The sequence below is a fragment of the Balaenoptera physalus genome (assembly GCF_965194825.1).
Source record: "Balaenoptera physalus genome assembly, chromosome: 10".
NCBI classification, from domain to species: domain Eukaryota; kingdom Metazoa; phylum Chordata; class Mammalia; order Artiodactyla; family Balaenopteridae; genus Balaenoptera; species Balaenoptera physalus.
The window spans coordinates 75215912-75236221 of NC_138889.1; the positions used below are offsets into that span (position 1 = coordinate 75215912).

Here is a 20310-nt window from a genome sequence, read left to right on the forward strand (position 1 = left end):
ATTTAGCACGCTGCCTAGACCATAATAACCACCAAGTAACATTGTGTTTATTTGCTTTCTTTTGTTCATGGGAGGGGCTGGTCATACCACAGTCTAGCTCTGTCTACCTGTGCTTTCCCCTCTCACTTGGCTGTCTCTCTGGACCCTTCTGGGCAGACATCCTACCTGAGGCCTCAGCCCAGACAGCTCACTCCTCCCTCTGCTTATCCCTGGATATAGAAGAAGGTAACTGGCCAGCTATGGGACACTCAGGTCCTTGGAGGTCAGGAATTATCAGTTTAGTCCATGGCTGTTCCCGTCTCCCCAGGTGTCTGTGCACCTCCCTGGCCAAGCCCCTGCCAGGGTATCACCCAGTTTAGCACAGCTCTTGTCTTTTCCAAGGTGAACCCACCCCTAGCAGCTTATAGCTCTGGCCCTCCAGCAAATAGATGCCTGACAGGCCAGACCGGGACATGAACAGCAGAGAGAATTCCCAGACCCACTTTACCAGCAGGAAACAGCCTGGGGTCTGAACCTGCAGTGAGACCAGTGAGAACACACACGAGCACCAGCTCCCCAGAGACCAGAGCACAGAGGGAGGGGAGCACGAAAATGAAGCTGCCACAGGGCTCGGGGCTCAAGCCGACTCCTCACGTTGCCCTGCCAAGAAGCTAAATAATTTAAGTCACATCAGTGTGAGGCTCTTTGGCTATATGCTTACACTGGCCATGTCTGTTACAGTGCTGCACAGCGTGGCCACCACACAGCATTCAAAGGTTTCAAAGGGAAGAAGAGAAAGGACCCAACAGTTACTGAGTGCCTGGAGAGTGCCAAGAACTTGGCACGTAATCCTCATCGATGACCTTCTGTGGTAGGTATTATTACCCTCATCTTACCAATAAAACCAGAGACTCAGAAAAACCCATGAAGCCTCTATGCCTCTGCTGTGCTACCTGACCACTAAGTCTTAAGTGTTCTGGGAAAGAAAAGGAAAGCTGAAGAGTCTAAAGCACCATATATCAAGCTCTCAGCACCTTCCCTCACTAAGCAGACAGTACTAGCTTAAGTACTGCATTCCCTCTTTCACTGGAGTCAACTTCTTTCAAACAGAATCTAGAGAAATACAGCAAAAGCCATGAAGATGCTCATGGCCTTTGCCCCTGCAATTTCATTCCCAAGATTTTGCCTTAAAGAAACTGTTCAACAGGGTATTCACTGCAGAGTTCACTATAGTGACCAAAAAAAAGAGAAATGATCTAAATGTCCAACATTCACAGAATGACTTGGAAAATCCCAGAATCTTCAAATCATATAATATTATACAGCCATTTTAAATGATCTTTAAAGACCAAGATGAAACAAAGCAAAGCATTTGTGATAAAATAAATTACCACTGAATAGAAAACATTATAAATGCCATCACTATAACTTTGTAAAGTATGTACATGTGTATATGCAGAAAAGGAATGTAGCTGTGTTAGGGTGGTAAGATTATGGGTGGTTTTATTACTAGTATTACCATGTCTAAATTGTCCTTGTGGTGTTGTTCAGTGCCTTTACAATTAAAGAAAAGGAGACAGACAGACTGACAGACTCAACCCAGCACCAAGGAAAGGCCCAGGAGGACCAGGGCTGGGGTGTAAGGCAGAAATTGAGAACCGTCCTACATACCTGGAAGGAGGAGGCCAGGCAGGCCCCAGGGGAAGGGAAGCCCTCTAGGTATGGAGAGGGTTGTAATTAGTCTGATGCTGATTACAGAAGTCTCACTAGTTTATTAATTTTTTTTGACAGACTGAATGAAAACTGAATTCCTTCATTAAGACAACTTGGGTTCAGAGGCACATTTCCTGAGTGGCCATCCCCATTCTTCTCAAAAACCTAGCCCTTCCTTTTTCTTTTTTTTTTTTAAAGGACAGCAGTAAAGTAAAATTTAGTAACAGAAACACATACCCTGGAGAAATTAAGACTCTTGCCTTAAATGCAGAAATTCAAGACATTTCAGGGAACTAAAGGGGCTTGAATAAACAACTGAACTACCGTGTTTTCTACACTGGGAAATATAAACAGAAGAGCAAAATACTCAGCTTAGTATTAACGGCCCCTCTGATCAGGTTCCAACCTTCTGATATTACTTCATATTCAGCCCCACAGACACACCGTGCTCCAGCCAGACAGAACTACCAGTGCTCCCCAAACACTTTCTTCACTTTCCCACCCCCATGACTTTGCTCCAGCTGCTGTGCCCACCGGAAAGTCCTCCTCTCTCTCACAGTGCCTGCTCAAGCCTCCCCATCCTCCAAGGCACAGCTCAAAGCCGTGTCCTCCACAAAGCCGAACTCAATCCTGTACCCTGAACTCATCTCTCACTCTCCGAAGTGGATCCAGAGCCCCTGGAACCTTTGAAGGAGTCACACACAGTCTGCCCTGTGGCACAGGTAGACAGGTAACTGCCTTTTCTACCATATTAAACCCGAGCAACTTGAAGCAAGGACCCCTTCAGGCTTCTGCATGGAACCCACCATAAGGCCTAAACTATAAGCACACAGTAGGCTCTCAGTGAATGCTCCCCTGAAAGATAAGGAAAAGAAACGCATCACCTCTGCGGAAAGAGGTCACTTCCTACCTCAGTTGCTCCCGTTAAGCAATGCAGAGAGGAGGGTGTGCTCTTTGATGGCCTGGAGCAGCGGAGGGATGGATCCTGCTTCTTTGGTTTCCAGCCTTCATCAGACTCCAATGTCCTCCCCAGTTGACCGTAGTCTGCTCGGCCCCAGGTAAACACCTTGCCAGTTTCTAAAAAAAGAAAAAAAAATTATTTGAATTAAGGCTATATTCCACAGCTGTGCTCTCATGGGTAAGCGAAGAATTACAAGAGAAAGTATGATCATTAATTTTGGTACCAACTACCATGTAGCAGGAGCCTTCCTGTCTTCCTGTAAAGAAGCGTGCATATTCACGTGTTTATAGATGTGGGAACTGAAGTTCAGAGAGGTGAGACGTATGACTTAACCAAGATCAAACAAGGGCTGAGTGCCAAAGTTGGATTCCAACAGAGGCTACTTCTACAGGTTGGGCTCCTGCATTTTAACAGATATGGACATGGCCACAGAGAACACCTCAACGGCGCTGTATGGCCTACGCGCCCGCTCCCCTCCCCAACACCCTCCTTGTACTTTGCAGGGACAGATGATGTCTGTTCTCAGGCTCCCCTCCCTCTCACCCAATCCAGAGCCCTCTGTCAGCCACCTTAAGGTTCCCCAGGCTCCGGACTTGCCCCAGGCCACAGTCTCTCAGGGCCTTACTCTGAGCTCAATTAATGGCCAGTTTCATGTGTTTTTCCCTCCATGTAACATCGAGGACCTTTCAGAGTCTGTGCTCTTACCCACAGGAGCAATTCTAATAGTCCCAAGGTGAGCGCCTATGTGTGCTAGAGGGAAGGGAGTGAGAGAAGGAAAAAAAAGACAAAATCATTTACAGCCAGAAAAGCATCCAGTCCCCCAGATGCACCATCTGGGAAGCTGGCCAGTGCTAAAGACGAATGAAGAAAATGAAGTTTGGAAAAAAGAAATGGCCTTTTTTCTCCCAGATAAGAGAGAATTCACCAAACTTATTCAGTTGTACCGAGTGCCACATTTGTTATTTCAACAGAAATGCAAAATCTGATGAGGCACAGATTATTAACAGATTCTCTGCAATAAATATGCATAACCATGTGCGCTGTATAAATTCTTTATACATGTTTATTTTAACAAAGAGAAACTTTGCTTAAGAGACAAAACACCAAGTAATGCATATTAAATTCTAGACAAATCTACTACATACTCTGTGTTTAGTATCAAAGCTTCATCTGGTCCCACATTCAACATACGGTTTATAGTGTCAGTTAAAAAACAACCAGAGACTCATGGGGGAAATGTCAGAAGTTTGAAGGGGTACAGGGCTCTGCAGGGATACAGTTCTCAGGATCAATCTGCTCACGGACACCAAAATAGATACCAAGAAGTTCTTCCAGGCTTCCTCGAAGAGGGAACAAAGTCTGTGCAACCCATGGGGTACCAGATATATTACAAGGACAGGGAGAGGGTCCATTCAGATGTGTTATTTCATGGCCTCACAAGTGCTGCTCCTTTTGCCATGGATGCCCTTTCCTTACATCATTCATTTGATAAACTATGGCTCAACCTTCAGAGTCCAGCTCATGGACCACCAGTTCTGCAAAACCTTTCTTGACTTCTTAATTCTCCACAGAACGGGTGAAACCCTCCCTCCTCTGAGCCACCTTTACTACTGTACTCATCAACTACTAGGATCCCATTTAACAGGTGGGAAAATTAAGGTTCAAAGGAGTGACCAGCCCAGGGTCACACAGTTAAGCCACACTCCTTCTACTAGCCCATGGTACCACTCTGTATTGGTTAGTCACACTGACCCACATCACTGCATAAACACACTTCCTTCACTTCTGTAGGATTAGCCCAAAAAAAGCTCATGTGCCCAGGACCCACAAAGCATCCCAAACTGGCAAACTGTCCCTCTGCTTGAGCTGGCTGGGATTTACAACCAGACTGCCTTAGCAGGGAGATTCCCAAGAAGCCAGAGGATGAGACTGTCACTTCCTAAAGGGTCCTAGCGTTCCTCTGCTGAGAAGAACTGGCAAGTTGCTAACTGCAAGACTACAGAGAGAATTATGTTATCACAAACCCCACCGTGAATCCTTTCTTATCAAGTAAAACATCTGAGAACCTCCTCTGCTATTGATTATTGATGTCCAAGACAGGCAAGACTGCCAGAATATGGTGCTACCATGATTACATTTCCAATAATAATTCAACCATTCCACTTACGTAGCACTTTTCACCTTCAAAGCACTTTACAAAGATGAACTAATTAATCTTCATGCTCCCTGGGGAGGCCACAGACATTTTATTAGAGACAACCAGGCTGACTGGATGGCCAGACTTTGGGTTCCGACCTAAGTTTGTGCAGTCAGGTAGGTACACTCCCTGAAGCTGTCTGTCTGCTTCTCCCCAAAATATACTCTGCATCAGAAGGCTCACAGGGGACAGAGGAGGCTCTTTTCTTTTTCCTTTAAACAGACATTTATTGACCACCTCCCAGGAGCCCAGCACATTAACAGACAATATCTCAATTAATCCTCACAAAAATTCTGTGAAGTATAGATTATTAAGCTTATTTTATAGAGGAGATTAGATGACTTGAGAGGTTAAATGACTTGATCAAGTCCAAAAAAAACCAGCCAGTGGTAAAAGCAAATTATAAACCTCTGTCTTCTGATTCCAAGACCAATGGCAGATCCAATGATTGCACAGCTGCTGTCACAAACTGATGAAACCTGGCTGATGAAACAGCCATTCTGACAGTGTTTGAGGAGGTGGGGGGGAAACTCAGATTAAATGGATATGTTCTGTGTACCATCCAGCTTTCCTTACTAGAATGGCCTCCTTCCCAAGAGACCATGCAGACCTCAGAACTATAAGCAGTGAAATAAAGGCATTAAGCATAAGGATTACGATTTTTAGGTCACCTGGAGTAAAAGAAAACAATGAATCCACATACAAAAGATGTTCATTAATGCACTGTAGATAAATGTCTGCCTCGAGCTGAAGCAAGCTGGCAAATCCAAGGACATTCAGATCCCAAATGTATGACAAATGAATCTACCTTAGATTAAATAATTATATATTACTGTGACAAAAAATAGATACATTAATGCCATCCAACGAGTATAGGTATGTGTCTCCAGATAAATGGGAGAAATGACAAACAGCTCAAAATAAAGTCAGCAAGTAAAATATAATTTAAAGGCACATGCATGCGAAAATTAACAGAATAACTAGGGAGCCAAGAAATATACACGGCCAAGGGTCCCAATGCAATGGAGAAAACAACGGGGCCAGATGAGTGGTATTGACAAAGACTGTCTAGGGAGCTTGCAGGGAGCATTCCAAGCTGGAATTGCCCCGGCAGGCTTGATGGAACAAGTGGCATTAAGGTGAACTTCTGGAAAGGAAAAGAAAATGGGAAGATCAGGGAGAACGTTCCAGGAGTGGAGAGAGGGGATAAGCAACGACAGAAATCCAAAGGCACAAGGTGGGGCAGGTGGAGAGAGGGAGGGTCACGAGGCAGGGCGGCGGAGGTGAGTCGGGGCTGCCAGGCTGGGGCCACCTCAAGGCAACGCCAGGCTCACGGTCTGGACTTGACCTTCCAGACTTGTTTGCTTGCACTCCCTTATCAGCAAAATATTTTTAACATACCTCTAATACATGTATATTCATTTATTTATTAAAGTATGCACTTGCATTATACACATATGGGAATTATAAAGGTACCTTTATTCAAAACTGTATAGTGAAAACACACTCCAAAAGTAGAAAATTTAAAACAATGAGATAAAAACATAAAAGAAGTCAGAATTTTCTCTTCCCACACCCTGGCAATTCATCTTGCATGCTCACTTTAGGAACTACTGCTACATAGACCATGGGGAGACTGCAGACTTTTGGGCAGGGGTGGGGCCTGATGAAATGAGTGTTTGGGGGATGGTACATTTGGCAAAGGATTGCAGGGGGCCAGTAATAATAATATTCATACCTAACACTTCTCTCTCAAGCACCACTATGTGCCTAAGCATTCTGTTCTAGGAATTCTCTATATACTGTTCTAAGCCTTCTCTATGCAGTATTCTGTTTACCCCTCCCAACAACCCCGTGAGACAGGTATTCTTACCAGCCCCATCTTACTGACAGGGAGAAGGTTCTAGGAGTGGGAGAGGGGACAAGCAAAGTCACAGAAGGAGCAAGTGAAAAGGGAAGGAAGGCAGGAAGCCACTACAGTGACACAAGCCTAAGAGGCATCAGCTAAAGCCAAGGTTGAAGTCGTTGCAGGGGGGTAAGAATTTGCAAGGCTTGGCACCCCATTTGACGTAAGAGAAAGGGAACGGGAGGAGATACACAGCACTCTGAGATTTCTGGATTTCAAGGTTAGTGGGAAGGTGGGGGTGTGCCATTAAAATTTAAAAAGGCAAAAAAAAAGGTCATGAAGAACCTAGTGGCAAGACAGGAATAAAGACACAGACCTACTAGAGAATGGACTTGAGGATATGGGGAGGGGGAAGGGTAAGATGTGACAAAGTGAGAGAGTGGCATGGACATACATACACTACCAAACGTAAAATAGATGGCTAGTGGGAAGCAACCGCATAGCACAGGGAGATCAGCTCTGTGCTTTGTGACCACCTAGAGGGGTGGGATAGGGAGGGTGGGAGGGAGGGAGATGCAAGAGGGAAGAGATATGGGAACATATGTATATGTATAACTGATTCACTTTGTTATAAAGCAGAAACTAACACACCATTGTAAAGCAATTATACTCCAATAAAGATGTTAAAAAAAAAATTTAAAAAGGCGCAGAGGGTGCTAGATCAGGGGTTCCATTGACAGGAGTCATGCAATATTATTTTGTTACCAAATGATTTAAATCTTCTGGAGCCTTGTGCAAACATCTTATCAAACGGTCAAATACAAATAAAGGAGGAGTGAATGGGGAGAAAGAAAATGAGGTGCAAAGCCCTGGGTGCTCTGGGATCAGAGAAGACGCAAAAGGGGGGTGGATGGGGAATGGTCGCGGAGCCAGCTTCCTTCACCAGCCAGAGGGCTGCCCAGGATGCTGGTAGGGGCAGGTGCTGCAGCCACAGCAACAGGCACAGTGAGAAGCTGCTCCAGCAGTATCTGGGTCCTCAGGGGAAGAGGAATTTCTACCCTGTTCTGGGAAAAGGGGTCCTGAAGGAGATAAGTAGATTACAGTGTGATATAAGGAACATCCATATTTTCTTAACATAATCTGTCCCAGAAGGAAACAGAATGCCATTGAAGATATCAAAATGGAGTTATAGCAAATAGAGGTAGATGTTATAAAAAGAATCCCATGGGTCAGGCAGAAAAAAGTCCACACAACCTCTTTAGTCCCTCCCACCTCAAATGTACAATGCTTTCTGGAGTATACACACACACACACACACACACACACACACACACACACACACACACACACACACACACACGAGGAGGCCTCTCTGCACCTATGAGTTATATTTATTATATAATTGATACATTTACAAACACTTGTTACTCTCAGGGTTATTAATTCTAAGTCCTTAGAGTGTAAGAACCTCATTTCTATAACCCATCCTTTGTTCTGCCATGTGGACAGAGACTTCATAAAAAGGCACTTGATGATAAAAACCAAGAAGTTCGAACACCAAACTAACTGCCCGAGAGTCACCAAGCTTAGTCTTCCCGTGCAAGGAGGAGGAGAGGGGAGAGCTCAGAGGACAGGGGCTGGACACAGGCACACCAGGCTGCTTCCCCCACGCAGACATGCCATCCTGCTCTTCCTCAAGGCTTCCACACCCCTTCCCTCCGCCCCCCGCTGTCTCCTCTACCCCTGAGCCCATTCACCTAGTCAACTTGTATTCACTCTTCAACTCTGCTCAGTCCTCAACCCAGATCAGACTCTTCTGTGCAACAATCTCAGAGAACCATGTTCCTCATCTTGGGAGAACTTGTCTCAGTTTATAAATGTATGCTCATTAGGAGGACTGTTGATTAAAGTCTGTCTCATCCTCCAAAGAGTCGGCTCTGTGATAGCAGGGACTGTTTCTGCCCATCCCTGTATCCTAGAAAAGTGCCCAACACAGAGTAGATGCTCAATAAAGTATTTGTTGCTTGAATGAACAAATGAACAATCTAACCATCTCTTCCTACCTACTTCTTGCTCCCAACTACTAAACTTTATCATTTGCTGGCTCCATAATCTTAAGCAAATTACTCAACATCTGAAAAATGGAAAAATAACACCTTCCTTGTAGGGCTGCTGCAAGGATACTTTTTCATATAGTGCATGACACATAACAGTAAATGTTAGCCCCTATTACTACTATCCTCCCAAACTGAACACCACAGCCTTACCAAGGATTTCCATCATTCCACCCCCAATTTCTACCAACTTGTCAAACCTTCTCTGCCAGCTGCCAACTACCGACATCTTAGGTAAATCTTAGGTAAGTCATCTTCTTTATCTTACTGATAAAGAAGAGGAAGAGAACTGAAGGCTTCACCATTGGATTTTGGGATTTTTGTAAGATACAAGCATAGTATATGGCACATCGTATCACACAACACAAATAAATTTAAACCAGGGGGTAAAAAGGAAGAGAGTGGAAGAGAGCAATGGAAAAGAGATGAAGCAAGGTGAGTTGGAGAAGATAAGAAGATTTAACCAGAGCCTCAGAAGACCTGGATCCTAATCCTGGCTTCTCTCCAAGGCTACATGATCTTGAACACATCCCTTCCCTGCAGGGGCCCTATTTTTCCTATCCATACAATAAGAGGACTGGGATAGATGACCTCTGAGACATCTTCTTGGTCTAAACTTTAATAATGATGTCTAAAAATCCTCAGGGTCAAAATGAGTGGTGTACAATCTAATTTTCTTGGCACCTTTTGAATATTTACTCTGACCAGTGTCCTTGAATAAAACATCCACTCTAATATCAAAGACCACTAATATGATTAACAATTTTTTTTATTGAAGTCTAGTTGATTTACAATGCTGTGCCAATCTCTGCTGTACAGCAAAGTGACTCAGTTTTACATATATATGCATTCTTTTTTTTTAAATTGAAGTACAGTTGATTTACAATGTTATGGTTACCAATTTTAAAATTTGGTAACTTGGCTGTATATCTTGTTTGTTTGTTTGCTTTTGTAAAATTTCCCAAGTCTCCAAAGTTGTATCATGAATAATATCACAAAACAAAAGGTTTGGAATTTTTTTTTAGTTAATACAGGAATAAAATTTCCAAACATGAGCTGTCCAACTAAAACGAAGAGAAGAAGCAGCCTGCAAAGAGATTGAAAAAAAACATAAGGGCCTGGGGAGAATTATTTATTGAGAGCTGACTCTGTGTAAAACTCTACTTTAGGCACTGCCATGAAGTTATATAATTTAATCAACACTGAATGATTGGTGTGAATCCCATTTTACAGAAAAAGAAACAGGTCACAGAGGTTAAATGACTTGCTCAAGATCACACAGCTTGGAAGTGGCAAAGCTGCAATAATGATGATGATAATAACAATAACCAATGTTTTGAGAGCACTTACTTCATGCCAAACTCTTTACATGGATTGTCCCATTTAGTCCACAAAAACACCCCGTGAGAAGGCATTATTATAATCCTCAAATTACAGGGGAGGAAACTGAAGCATAGAGGGAGGTGAAGTCTCAAGCTCAGAGCCTCCAGCTGCCCCCAGTCGGTGCCCCCAGTCACTGCCCTGCAGGGGACCCACTAGTCCGTGTGACCCCAGCTCCACTTTTCATTGGCCCACACTGCCTCTTTAAAAGTGGACAGTCCCCAAGGACTTCTGGAGGTTGTTCAGAGTCACAGGGACACCTGTGTGGGCTAGGGGCACAAAGACAGCCCGGCCAGATCACTAAGGGAGCATCACCCTCGGCCTATACGACAAAGATCAGAGTCCTAAGACATGCCAGGCACTCCACACGGCTGCTCCATTTTCACCACTCACTTTATTAGCTGTCAAACCAGGGGCACTGGCGAGAGAAGTCCAGACAGACTGCGCCTGAGGAGCCCCTGGACCAGCGGTAGGACTGTCTGTACCACGCAGGATGGGGGCTTCCCAGACAAAAGCAGGGAGGACTGGTTTCTTCTCCAAACCTGGTGAGGGCATCTCAGGAAGCCCTGGTCCTAGACTGTTTGTGTATTTGGCTCCCTCGCCCTCCACAAGCCCCTCCCTCCAAGCACCTCTGTTCTCTTAGCGCTGGGTGACTGCCCCTTTGTCAAGGGCCTGCTCCACTTCCTCCCTCCCAGGCCTCAGGGTTGTGCTGTGCCCCAGCCTGCACTGCTGGTCGGCCTGCTTGTTCCACCCACAGAATTCCTTCTCATCCTCAGGACCTGGCTCAAAAGCCACTGCCTCCCTAAAGTATTCCATCATCCCCTAGTCAGAATAGGCCATCCGTTCCTTAGGAGCCACTGGCATGGTGCTTGTACCCCTGTTCTAACTACTATTCTATGCCACCAAATATAAGCTCATTTGATGACATGTCTTACATTGCCCACTGTCTTAGTCAAGGTTCTCCAGAGAAACAGAACCAGTAGGTTCTATAGAGCAAGATTTATTATAAGGAATTGGCTCACATGATTATGGAGGCTGGCAAGTCCAAAACCTGCAGAGCCGATGTCCAAGTTCAAACGCTGTCAGGCAGGAGAATCCTCTCTTACTCACAGAAGGGTCAGCCTTTTGTTCTATTCAGGTCTTCAACTGATTGAATGAGGCGCACCCACATTAGGGAGGGCAATCTGCTTTACTCAGTCTACTGATGTAAATGTTAATCTCCAAAAACACCTTCACAAAAACACGCAGAACAACATTTACTAAATATCTGGGCACCCATGGCCCAGTCAAGGTGACACATAAAATTAACCATCATATCCACTGAAGGGTGGAGAACAGTGATCCTTCCTTATGCTGTCTGTATTCCTCACAGCACCTAGCATAGGGCCTGACCCAGAGCAGGTGCTCAGCGTTTGCTGGAAGGAAAAAGAGTTACAGGCATTGCTCTTACCACAAGCTTTTATGTGCCACCAAGGATATGAGAGACCATCCCATCCAACTCCCCAAAGAGAATACAAAACTAAGGAAAACAAATGACTCTTCACACAGACTACTCGGAAACAGAGCCGGGCACTCTCAATATTCAACAAATGGTTACTGAGTACTTTCTATAAGCCAGGTGCTGTCCCAGGTGCCAGGGGCCACAGCAGTGAACGAAACAGACAAAACTCCCTTCCTTGGCGAAGCTTACATTCTAGCAGGGGGAAGACAGACAATGGACAAAAATCACATAAAACATATCCCCTGGCAAACGACTTTAAGTGCTATAAATACAAAGTAGGAAAAGGGGACAGGAAGAGCTGGGGAGGGAGGTGGAGGCCCAGGACAGGTGCCCAGCTCCCCACTTCCTGTCCAGGGCTTTTCGTCTATAGCACACCACCTTTCTTAAAGGAAGAAAGTTAAATTGAAGAGCCCTCACCCAACTCCTGAAGGGACAGTGAGACTTGTTCGAACTACCTCTCAGGACTATGATGAAAAGGGAGACAATAAACATGAAAGCACTTTATAAACTCTAAATAGAGGTGCTGGAAATATCATGACTATCACTCTTTCTCTAAAGCCAGTTTGCAAAGAACCATCATGAGAGGCTGGACCGTGAGCCCCTGCCCTGAGGGGCTCTGGCCCTTGCTCTGGCCTAGTGCTTGGGCTTCCTGCTCCTCCAGGAGCCCAGCGGCACATCAGGCTGCCAGTCACACCTAGCAGTCACTTGGCACCCAGAGAAAAAACATCCCTGATTGAGGCCGGTGCCTCTGCAGATGTTTCCCAACTCATTTCACATTCCAACTCCCAAGCTTCTTCGCACACTTTTAGACTCTTATTAATAACACTTTAAAATGTAGATTGCTGCCTAATCTTAGCTGCGTAATTAAAAAAATAATCTTGCTTCTCTCCCTCCCGGCAAGAAAGGAAACCATACCCCAGGGCTTCTGCAGCTAAGAATCACACCCTGCAGAAAAGCTAGCAGGAGGCTGCAGGTGGGGCGGGGGGGGGGGGGGGGGGGGCGGGTGGAGGATGGCGGGAGGTAGTGGGGGGAGTTGAAGCCAAGAAGCAAGTCTAATCCTTGATTTTGGAGAAAATGAAAACGAGGCTGAAGGAGGCGAGGGATTTGCCCAAGGACACACAATGTATTTTGGCAAAGCCAGAACCCGAATCCCAGTTTCCTGCTTCCCAGGAACCTCTGTCCACTGCCTCGTGGGGAGAGGAGAGGAAGAAGGCAGATGTGAAGTCCTTGGAGAGTAGGAACCTGTACTTTTGTCATTTTCCATGAGCATTGCTCACTGCATAAGGAGAAACAGCTACAGGTCTCAGATGTTCAAGATGATTATGGAAACAAGGCTCAAAATTCTTTACATTCAGTTCAGACTCACAGACCACCAGAGCAGGAAGGGACCTCAGAGTACTCTAACCCTACCGTCTGCTTCAGCTGGGAAAAGTGCAGCCCAGTAAGGAAAGTAACTGACTTACCCAAGTTAAGGTAATAGTGGGTTAGAAGCAAAGCAAGGCTAGAACCCAGGTCACCCTGACTTCTAGCACATTCTACTCACAGCTTCTTAGAAAAATACGTCAACCTCTCAAAGCTTCAACTGCCACCTGCATTAGCTAATTACCAAAGGCCTCCTGGGCTCCTTGGCATAAAAGAGCAGAGACAGGGAAGGTCCACAGGGCTCCTCACTGCCTGCTTCTCTAGCATGGCTTCTTGGAAGGCCCAAGAGCAGGGTAATGGAAAGACACACATCTCTACCCCCATCGCCTCAGGGTTCTCCTCTCCCCACCTAGCCCTGGACTTTGCCTTCAATTGCTGTCTCTTGCAAAAGATCATCAGCAGTTTCCATCTCTGTGAAGTTACAAAAAAAGAGGAAAAAAGGCCAAGCACTGAGCCCAGCTGTTGGTGAAGCTGCGTTTTCCACTGATGACGATGACTCACAGTGCCCGAGCTGGAGGCTGGAGCTGGGAATGAGACTTGGGTGATTGGGCACAGCCAAGGGAAAGCCGCAGTTCCCAAGCACGCCTGGGCCTACAGAGACGCGCTGCCTGAGTCCCTTGGGTAAAGTCACAGCACCTGGCTGTGGGCACACAGCGCCCCCTGCAGACCATCCTGAGGTCCAGCAGGACCAGGAGCAGGGACAAACCCTTACCTGGGGCCAGTGCATCCTGCAAAGCTCACCATGGTATCCAAGCTGTTATGTTTGGAAACCAGGGTCCCACCTCTGAAAACCCAAGAGATCCCCCAATACTATTTGCATCCTTGGCTTCCAAAGAGAAACTGGCTGTTAGTTAACGGGAGGCCCAGATTAAGACCTTCAAGCAGGGAGACAGAGGTTGCCCCCGATCCTTGGGTGGGCAAATAATTCACCCAGGGGTAGGAGCAAGGAGGGGAGGGAGCCTGTCCCGGATGCCAGTTTGTGGTCAACCAGTGAGAACATCTTGGGACATGACTCTGGATGGTGCCTCTCAAATTTCCTCTAACCCTACCCCTGGGAACTGTCCCAGGTTCTTCAGGAGAGTTGAGTATAAAAGACCTATTGGGGCCTTAGGTGAGCTGCACTCACAGATGGGGGGCAGTCTCCCACCCCCACATGTAAGGACCCTGCGAGAGCGAGAACAGAGCAGCAGGACAAGGTCAGGAGGAGTCTGTGGAAGTGACGCCCGCCCACTGTCAGTGGTCTGGGGACTTGCCACTTGCCTCAAGCAGTGGCAGTAAGGAGCACCACCAGAAGAGGTCATAAGGAGAACCTGTTATGATCAAGCACCCATCAGGAAAGGGAAGATAATCAGACTTGGAGTCCCAGTAATTTCAATGAAAGGGGCCCCGCAGGTTACATTCAAATTGCTCATCTGGAGGTCCAAGGCCTCGTGGTGTGAAGGGCCACCAGGCCAGATGCACGGTGAGACAGCCTGTATTTCCTTCCCTTCCACATCTGATCTCTCTCTCACTCTGCTCCCTGATCCCATCTGTCCCTCAGGCCCCAGAAAAAACACCCTTTACCAGCACCCCACCCACCAAGAAATTCCACCAATGTGACCTTCTGTAAAAACCTGACTGGGTTTAAGATGACCTCCGAGGCGTTCACATTGAGTCCCACTAGAGATGGTGAGCACCAAAGCTATAGTGCCTTCCCTGGAGAGGCTGACTTTTCCATGGCCAGGGACTGGGAAAGGCATCTGCTACACAGGATTTTTCATTTCATAGGATCAGCTCCAACCAAATCAGCAAAGCACTGTTACTATGGACCATCTGCCAGGACCCGGAAACAGCCCTGTTACATAAAGGGGCTGGTGTAATGAAATTTATTAAACTGGATTCTTCCTTCCTCCATAAAGGAGACGAAGCAATTACAGTCTCTCTTAGGAGAGGCGCTGCAGGGCAGTGGAGGAGCCCTGGGCTACAGACCCATGGGTTCTAATCCTGGCCCTGCGTCCATTAGCTATGGGACCGTCTCCCTGGGCTTCTGGTTCCTCAAATTTCAAATAAGGATGAGACGGTCCCTTCCAGCATTAAAAGTCCATGACTTCTTATTGTTTTCACCAAAATGGCAAAAAAAGTAAGCATACTTTGATATTAATTTTGTACTGTAGAGTTAATTTTCTGAAGAAGAGCAGTGCCTTCATACTTGCAGGCTAAATGAGAAAAGTGCTGAGCGGAGCCCCTGACCCAGGGGCTGGCTGGAGGAAGGTACACAGAGGAGAAACCAGAGGTTGGTACCTTCTATCACCCAGGCAGGAAAGGCCCAAGCGAATCACAGAGAGTTCTCTGGGAAGCAGTACAGTATCGTCAATGATCCCGTTTGTGCACACGGTACTTTGCATGTACAAAGTGCTGTCACATCCAGGATCTTACTTGATCCTCACAATGTCCTCCGGTAGACAAGGTGACATTGCTGACCCCATTTCACTCTGAGCAAGGTAAGGCCAAGTAACTAGGTGGGCTGAGTCCATGTCTCTTAACCTCTCTTCAGTTTCCTCACACGTAAAATCGGGAGGGAGCCTTGCTCGGCAAACTTTGTGTAAGGATTAAATAGATGATTTTGCAAAGCCCTGGCAAAATGCCTGGCACACAAGTGCGTCCTTGGTAAACATGAATAACCCTTCCCCACACCCTCCATCTCCTCGGGGACGTGTGGGAGAAACCCCGAAGCTGCTCATCTTCAGGCCCTTATGAAACACTTCAAGACGGAAGGAAACGCAACCTTCCCTGTGGCCTGAGACAGCTCCCCAGAGGGTGGACCAGTGAGCCAGGTAACTCCAGTCCCTACCAGTCTCGGCCTTTCTAATGGTTGCCCAGGTCATGGGGGAGAGGGTCCCCCTGGGAATCCAGAGTACCTCAAAATCAGCCACAGAGAGACGTGAACAGAAAGCAGCCTGTTAAGAGCTGCCCTGAGGCAGGGCCCTCCCTCCCCTGTTCATATATATCGCCCCCACCCCGAAACCTTCAGCTGCTCCTCCCACTGCATAAAGCCTGAATAAGGACCCATGCCTGTTATTCTTGAGGGATTCCAGTCCCTTCTGATCCTCTCTGGCTCCATGTTAAGCAAACCACGCCAGGGTGCACTTCCCACTTCTATACCTTTGTTTCCAGGATTCCTTCTGCCTGGAATGCCCTGCCCTCACCTCGGCTATTCAATAAATATTTGTTGAATAACAGGGTGAAGGCATGAAAGAAGGAATGTGTGAATGAGTGAATGACATGATATATACCCCCACTGAGGCAGCGAAATTAGGGATTATGATTCTCATTTAACAGATGAGGAAATTCAGGCCCAGAGAGGTTATTGACTTGCCTAAGATCACACAGCCAACAAGCAGCCAAATTAGAACTTGAACCTGGCTCTTCAGGGCTCTTTTGGCTACCTCAGGCTTCCTCCTAAGGTAAAAAGTCACTCTTAGATTAGGAAAAAGCTGATCCAAGATTCCTAAAAATGGGCCGCTTTCATCTTGGCACAGGTCCGAGAGCACTTTAAGGCACTGGCTGTCACTATGATTATTGAGAGTTCCCGTGAGACAGGCAAGGTCCCCTGAGAAAGGGCAAGCACAGTGCCATCTGTCAAGAACCTAAAAATGATGGCACAATTACAGGCCGGTCACTTAATGCTCACTTTTAGAGAGCTCCTGGAACAAATCAATCCCCACCAGGAAAGAGGAGGAGGGTTCTTTGAATGGAAACTCAGCCCTCTTGCCAGGGACCTCCGAGCCCTTACCAGAACCACCCTGTGAACTCGCAGCATGGCCGGTGCGCCAACCCCCTGCCCCAGGGACAGATGGGGCAGCCGAGACCCCACAAACCTAGGGCACCAGGCATCACTGTCAGCCTCAGGGAGCTGAAGCTCTCTCTGCCCTGGGCCTCTCCAAGAAGGTGGGAAGAGGGCAGGGCCACAGGCCGGTCTCCTGAGCACAGCCACTGAAAACGGCATCGCTCCCACATCCGAAAACTGCAGCCACTCCATGCAACTAACCCTCATGGAGCCCTTCTTCTATGCCAGGGGAGATCCAGGGGGAATGAAACAGACCAAGTCCCTAACCCCGTGGGGCTCACACCTGGTGAGGGGAGAATGACGACAAAAGAGTAAACAAACAATGATACTGTAGTTTCAGGCAGTGAAAACTGCTCTGGTGGAAAATAAAGCTGGGCGCGGAGTCGAGTGGGTCTGAGACGGGTGGAGGTAGCCACTTTCAGTGGGGTGCACAGCGAGGGCCTCTGTGGGAGGTGACAGTGGGCAGAGTGATGGCAATGTGGCAGTCGCTACATGGGTGGGGCTCAGGGAGACCAGCACTCCTGGCAGAGGGAACCGCTGGGGTCCAGATGCAGAGAGGAAAGGTACTTGACCTCTTCTCAGAAGGCCTTCTACCACCAGACACCACCCCCGAACCTGCTCCACGAATACCTGCCCTTTACTGCTTCACAGGCCTTCTCCCCACGGCAGCCCACCACAAGCTTTCTCCACAGAAGAGAGAAACATATGTGTTCCTCCCTGCCCTCCAGCCTGGGAGTCGCTTGCTACATTTCCAGTGCACTTGCTTTGAGGGGAGGTGGCATGAGGAAATGAAATGAGTTTGACCTTTGACATCAAACAGAGCATGGTTCCAGTGTCTGCTTGGTTAACTAGCTGTGTTACTTTAGACAAGCCACTCAGCCTCTCTGAGCCTCAGTTTCCTCACCTGGACTGCAGGGGAAATGAACCCTACCTCAGAGAGTTATGAGTATATAAGTGGCAGCACCTGGCAGAGCACCCGGTACATGGTGTTTGGCAAAGATTGGTTCCCTGCCCTACTCTGACCCCCTTGGAAATTAAAAAAAAATTTTTTTTTTGTTCAACCAACTGTGCTAACTTACTGCAATGTACCTCTGGCAAGGCCCATCTGTTGGGTGTGGGGACTCCGAGATGACCCTTGACGAAGAGGAGGGCCCTGAACCAGAGGACAACTGGGCGGACAGGAGGGGAGCAGAAAAGACAAAGGACACTGCCCTTACTGCAGGTGGGAGGGTGGAGATCATTAGGACCAGACGCTCAAAGAAACCACAGTCAAGGCAGACGGTTAACTGCTGTCCCCTTCCCTTCCCACCTCCAGCTCACTGGCCCAGGGCCCAGGTTCTTGTCTCCTGACTCTTCCTGTGGGGCAGCCAGCTAGAGGCCAAACCCATCTCAGTTCTTCTAACAAGCGAGGAGATTAACTCACAGGGAGACCTTAGGTAACCTCCTTCTTTCTCTGGGCCTGGTAGTGACCTCTGGGGTCCTTTCAGCTCTGACCTTGCTAATTCTGACTCTGGATGCTGGCCATACCGGCCTCACCCACAAGGCTATCTGCCTGCCCACTGCTGCCATCTGGTGGCTCTCCAGGCCTAGCTGCACTTGGCTTTGGCCAGGCTCTCTGCAAGCCCCTTATTCGAGCGCACCTACTTCAAAGGGTGAATCTTGCTTCTGCTGCAGCTGGACACACACTGCACTCCTCTGGACCACAGATCAATGGGTATTCGTTGCCAAACACAAACACCAAAAATAACACCAGAACTTCATCTCTCTAGCAGAGATGACACAGCTGCAGCTGAGAGCCTGACCTCCCTTCCCAAAGAGAGGAAGTAACCTGCCCAAGGTCGCACAGCTGCCTGGCTCCCAGACCAGTGCCCAATTCTGCTTTACCACAATGCTTAGGGCTGGTGGGCACCCTGGAAACCAAAAGTAGAGTCAGCCCAGGGTCAAGTAAACAAAACCTTTGGAAGGTGGGAAACAAACTGTCAGGATTCCTTGCAAACCTCAAGAAATGGTAAGATAGGACATGTGAATATGTGAGCACTGCCTGCAGAAATTCACTGGAAATAACAAATTGGAGGTGGCCAGGGTACCTCCTGACCTTGGAGGGCATCGTTCATGAGGACGCCTGCAGGTCTTCTGTAAACCAGTCTCCAAGCACCACCACAGCCTGGATCCTAGGCTAGGCAGACCGCCAGAGGGCGACAGAGGGTGAGGAAAACACACAGGTAGCATCAATGTGTTTGCATGGGCTTCCCCCACCAGACACTGATCCTCAGGGTTGAGTTCTATCTTTTCTTCTCTATCTCCAGGCCTCTTGGCACCTGGCCAGAGGAGCTGGGTAAACGTATATACAGGCAGATCCCTCAGATTCCCGCACAACCATGGGAACTGTCCACGCTCTGTGGACTCAACTGATCACACTCTTGGCTCTGTCTGCAGCCTTCTTCTAAACCCTATAGTACAGACCCTGAAAAAAATACTGTGTGACTTCAAGTAGGTCACTTGCCTTTTCTGGTCTCTCCTGTCTCACATCTGCATAACTGAGTTCTGCTGGATGATATTCAAAGTCCTTTTAAACCTAAAATTCTAGAATTTGAAACCAAATTGAGGCAAATCAAGGCCACTCTTCACCTGCTGAGCAAATAGGACAGTGAGAAAGGGGGAAGTAGTCAAACAATGCTTCCCTCTAGTGGTGTAACACTGTCACTACACCCTCTCAGCTCAGCCCTATAACTCAACTCCACTCCATCCTACCCTGAACTCTGAACGGGAGAAATCATCTTACAGCTAGGCAGCTAAGCGCAGGTACAGCGGAGCGAGACAGAAAAAAAGGACGCCAGGCTCAAGGAACCAATGAGGCCTCTGAGCTGGTTCCGCAACAGTGGAGAAATTCTCCATCTTCAGGAATGAGTGTATCTTGGAGCTCAAAGGACCTTTTGTGACCTCCAATTCCCCTCTCCAGATGAGGAAACCAAGGCTCAGGGATGTTCAGAAGGGACTTGCCTGAGGTCACAAAGCTGACTCATGACTGAGCCAAAAATAGATCCCCGCTTTCCTGCCTCCTTCAGCCTCTTGCCTCTTTTCCATGCAAACTCCCAGATGAGGTCCATGGAAGTGATGTGTCAAGGGCATATATATACACAGGAATACACCAGCAAAGACGCCAGTTCCCTGCACTGAGAAAGTTTATTCATTAACACTTATGGGGGATATAATCAGACTGCAAATTACATATTCAGCATAGAAAATATAAAAGAAAATAAAATTCACTCATAATCCCACCAATCAGAGATAATACTCTGCCATATTTCCTCCTGGTCTTTCTATGCAAACATTCTTTTTGGAAAAAAAAAAATTAGAAGTTGTAGTCTAGT

General features: G+C 47.3%; 1 protein-coding gene across 4 annotated transcripts in view; it reads right to left on the reverse strand.

Moving 5' to 3' along the window:
* SERGEF (secretion regulating guanine nucleotide exchange factor) overlaps positions 1 to 20310 on the reverse strand; it is a 246322-nt gene that overhangs the window by 196561 nt on the left and 29451 nt on the right. For all 4 annotated transcript variants that reach the window (XM_082476673.1, XM_082476671.1, XM_082476674.1 and 1 more), the window contains exon 9: positions 2603 to 2769. In XM_082476673.1, the coding sequence (XP_082332799.1) occupies positions 2603 to 2769 (167 nt within the window). The remainder of the gene's footprint in view (positions 1 to 2602; positions 2770 to 20310) is intronic.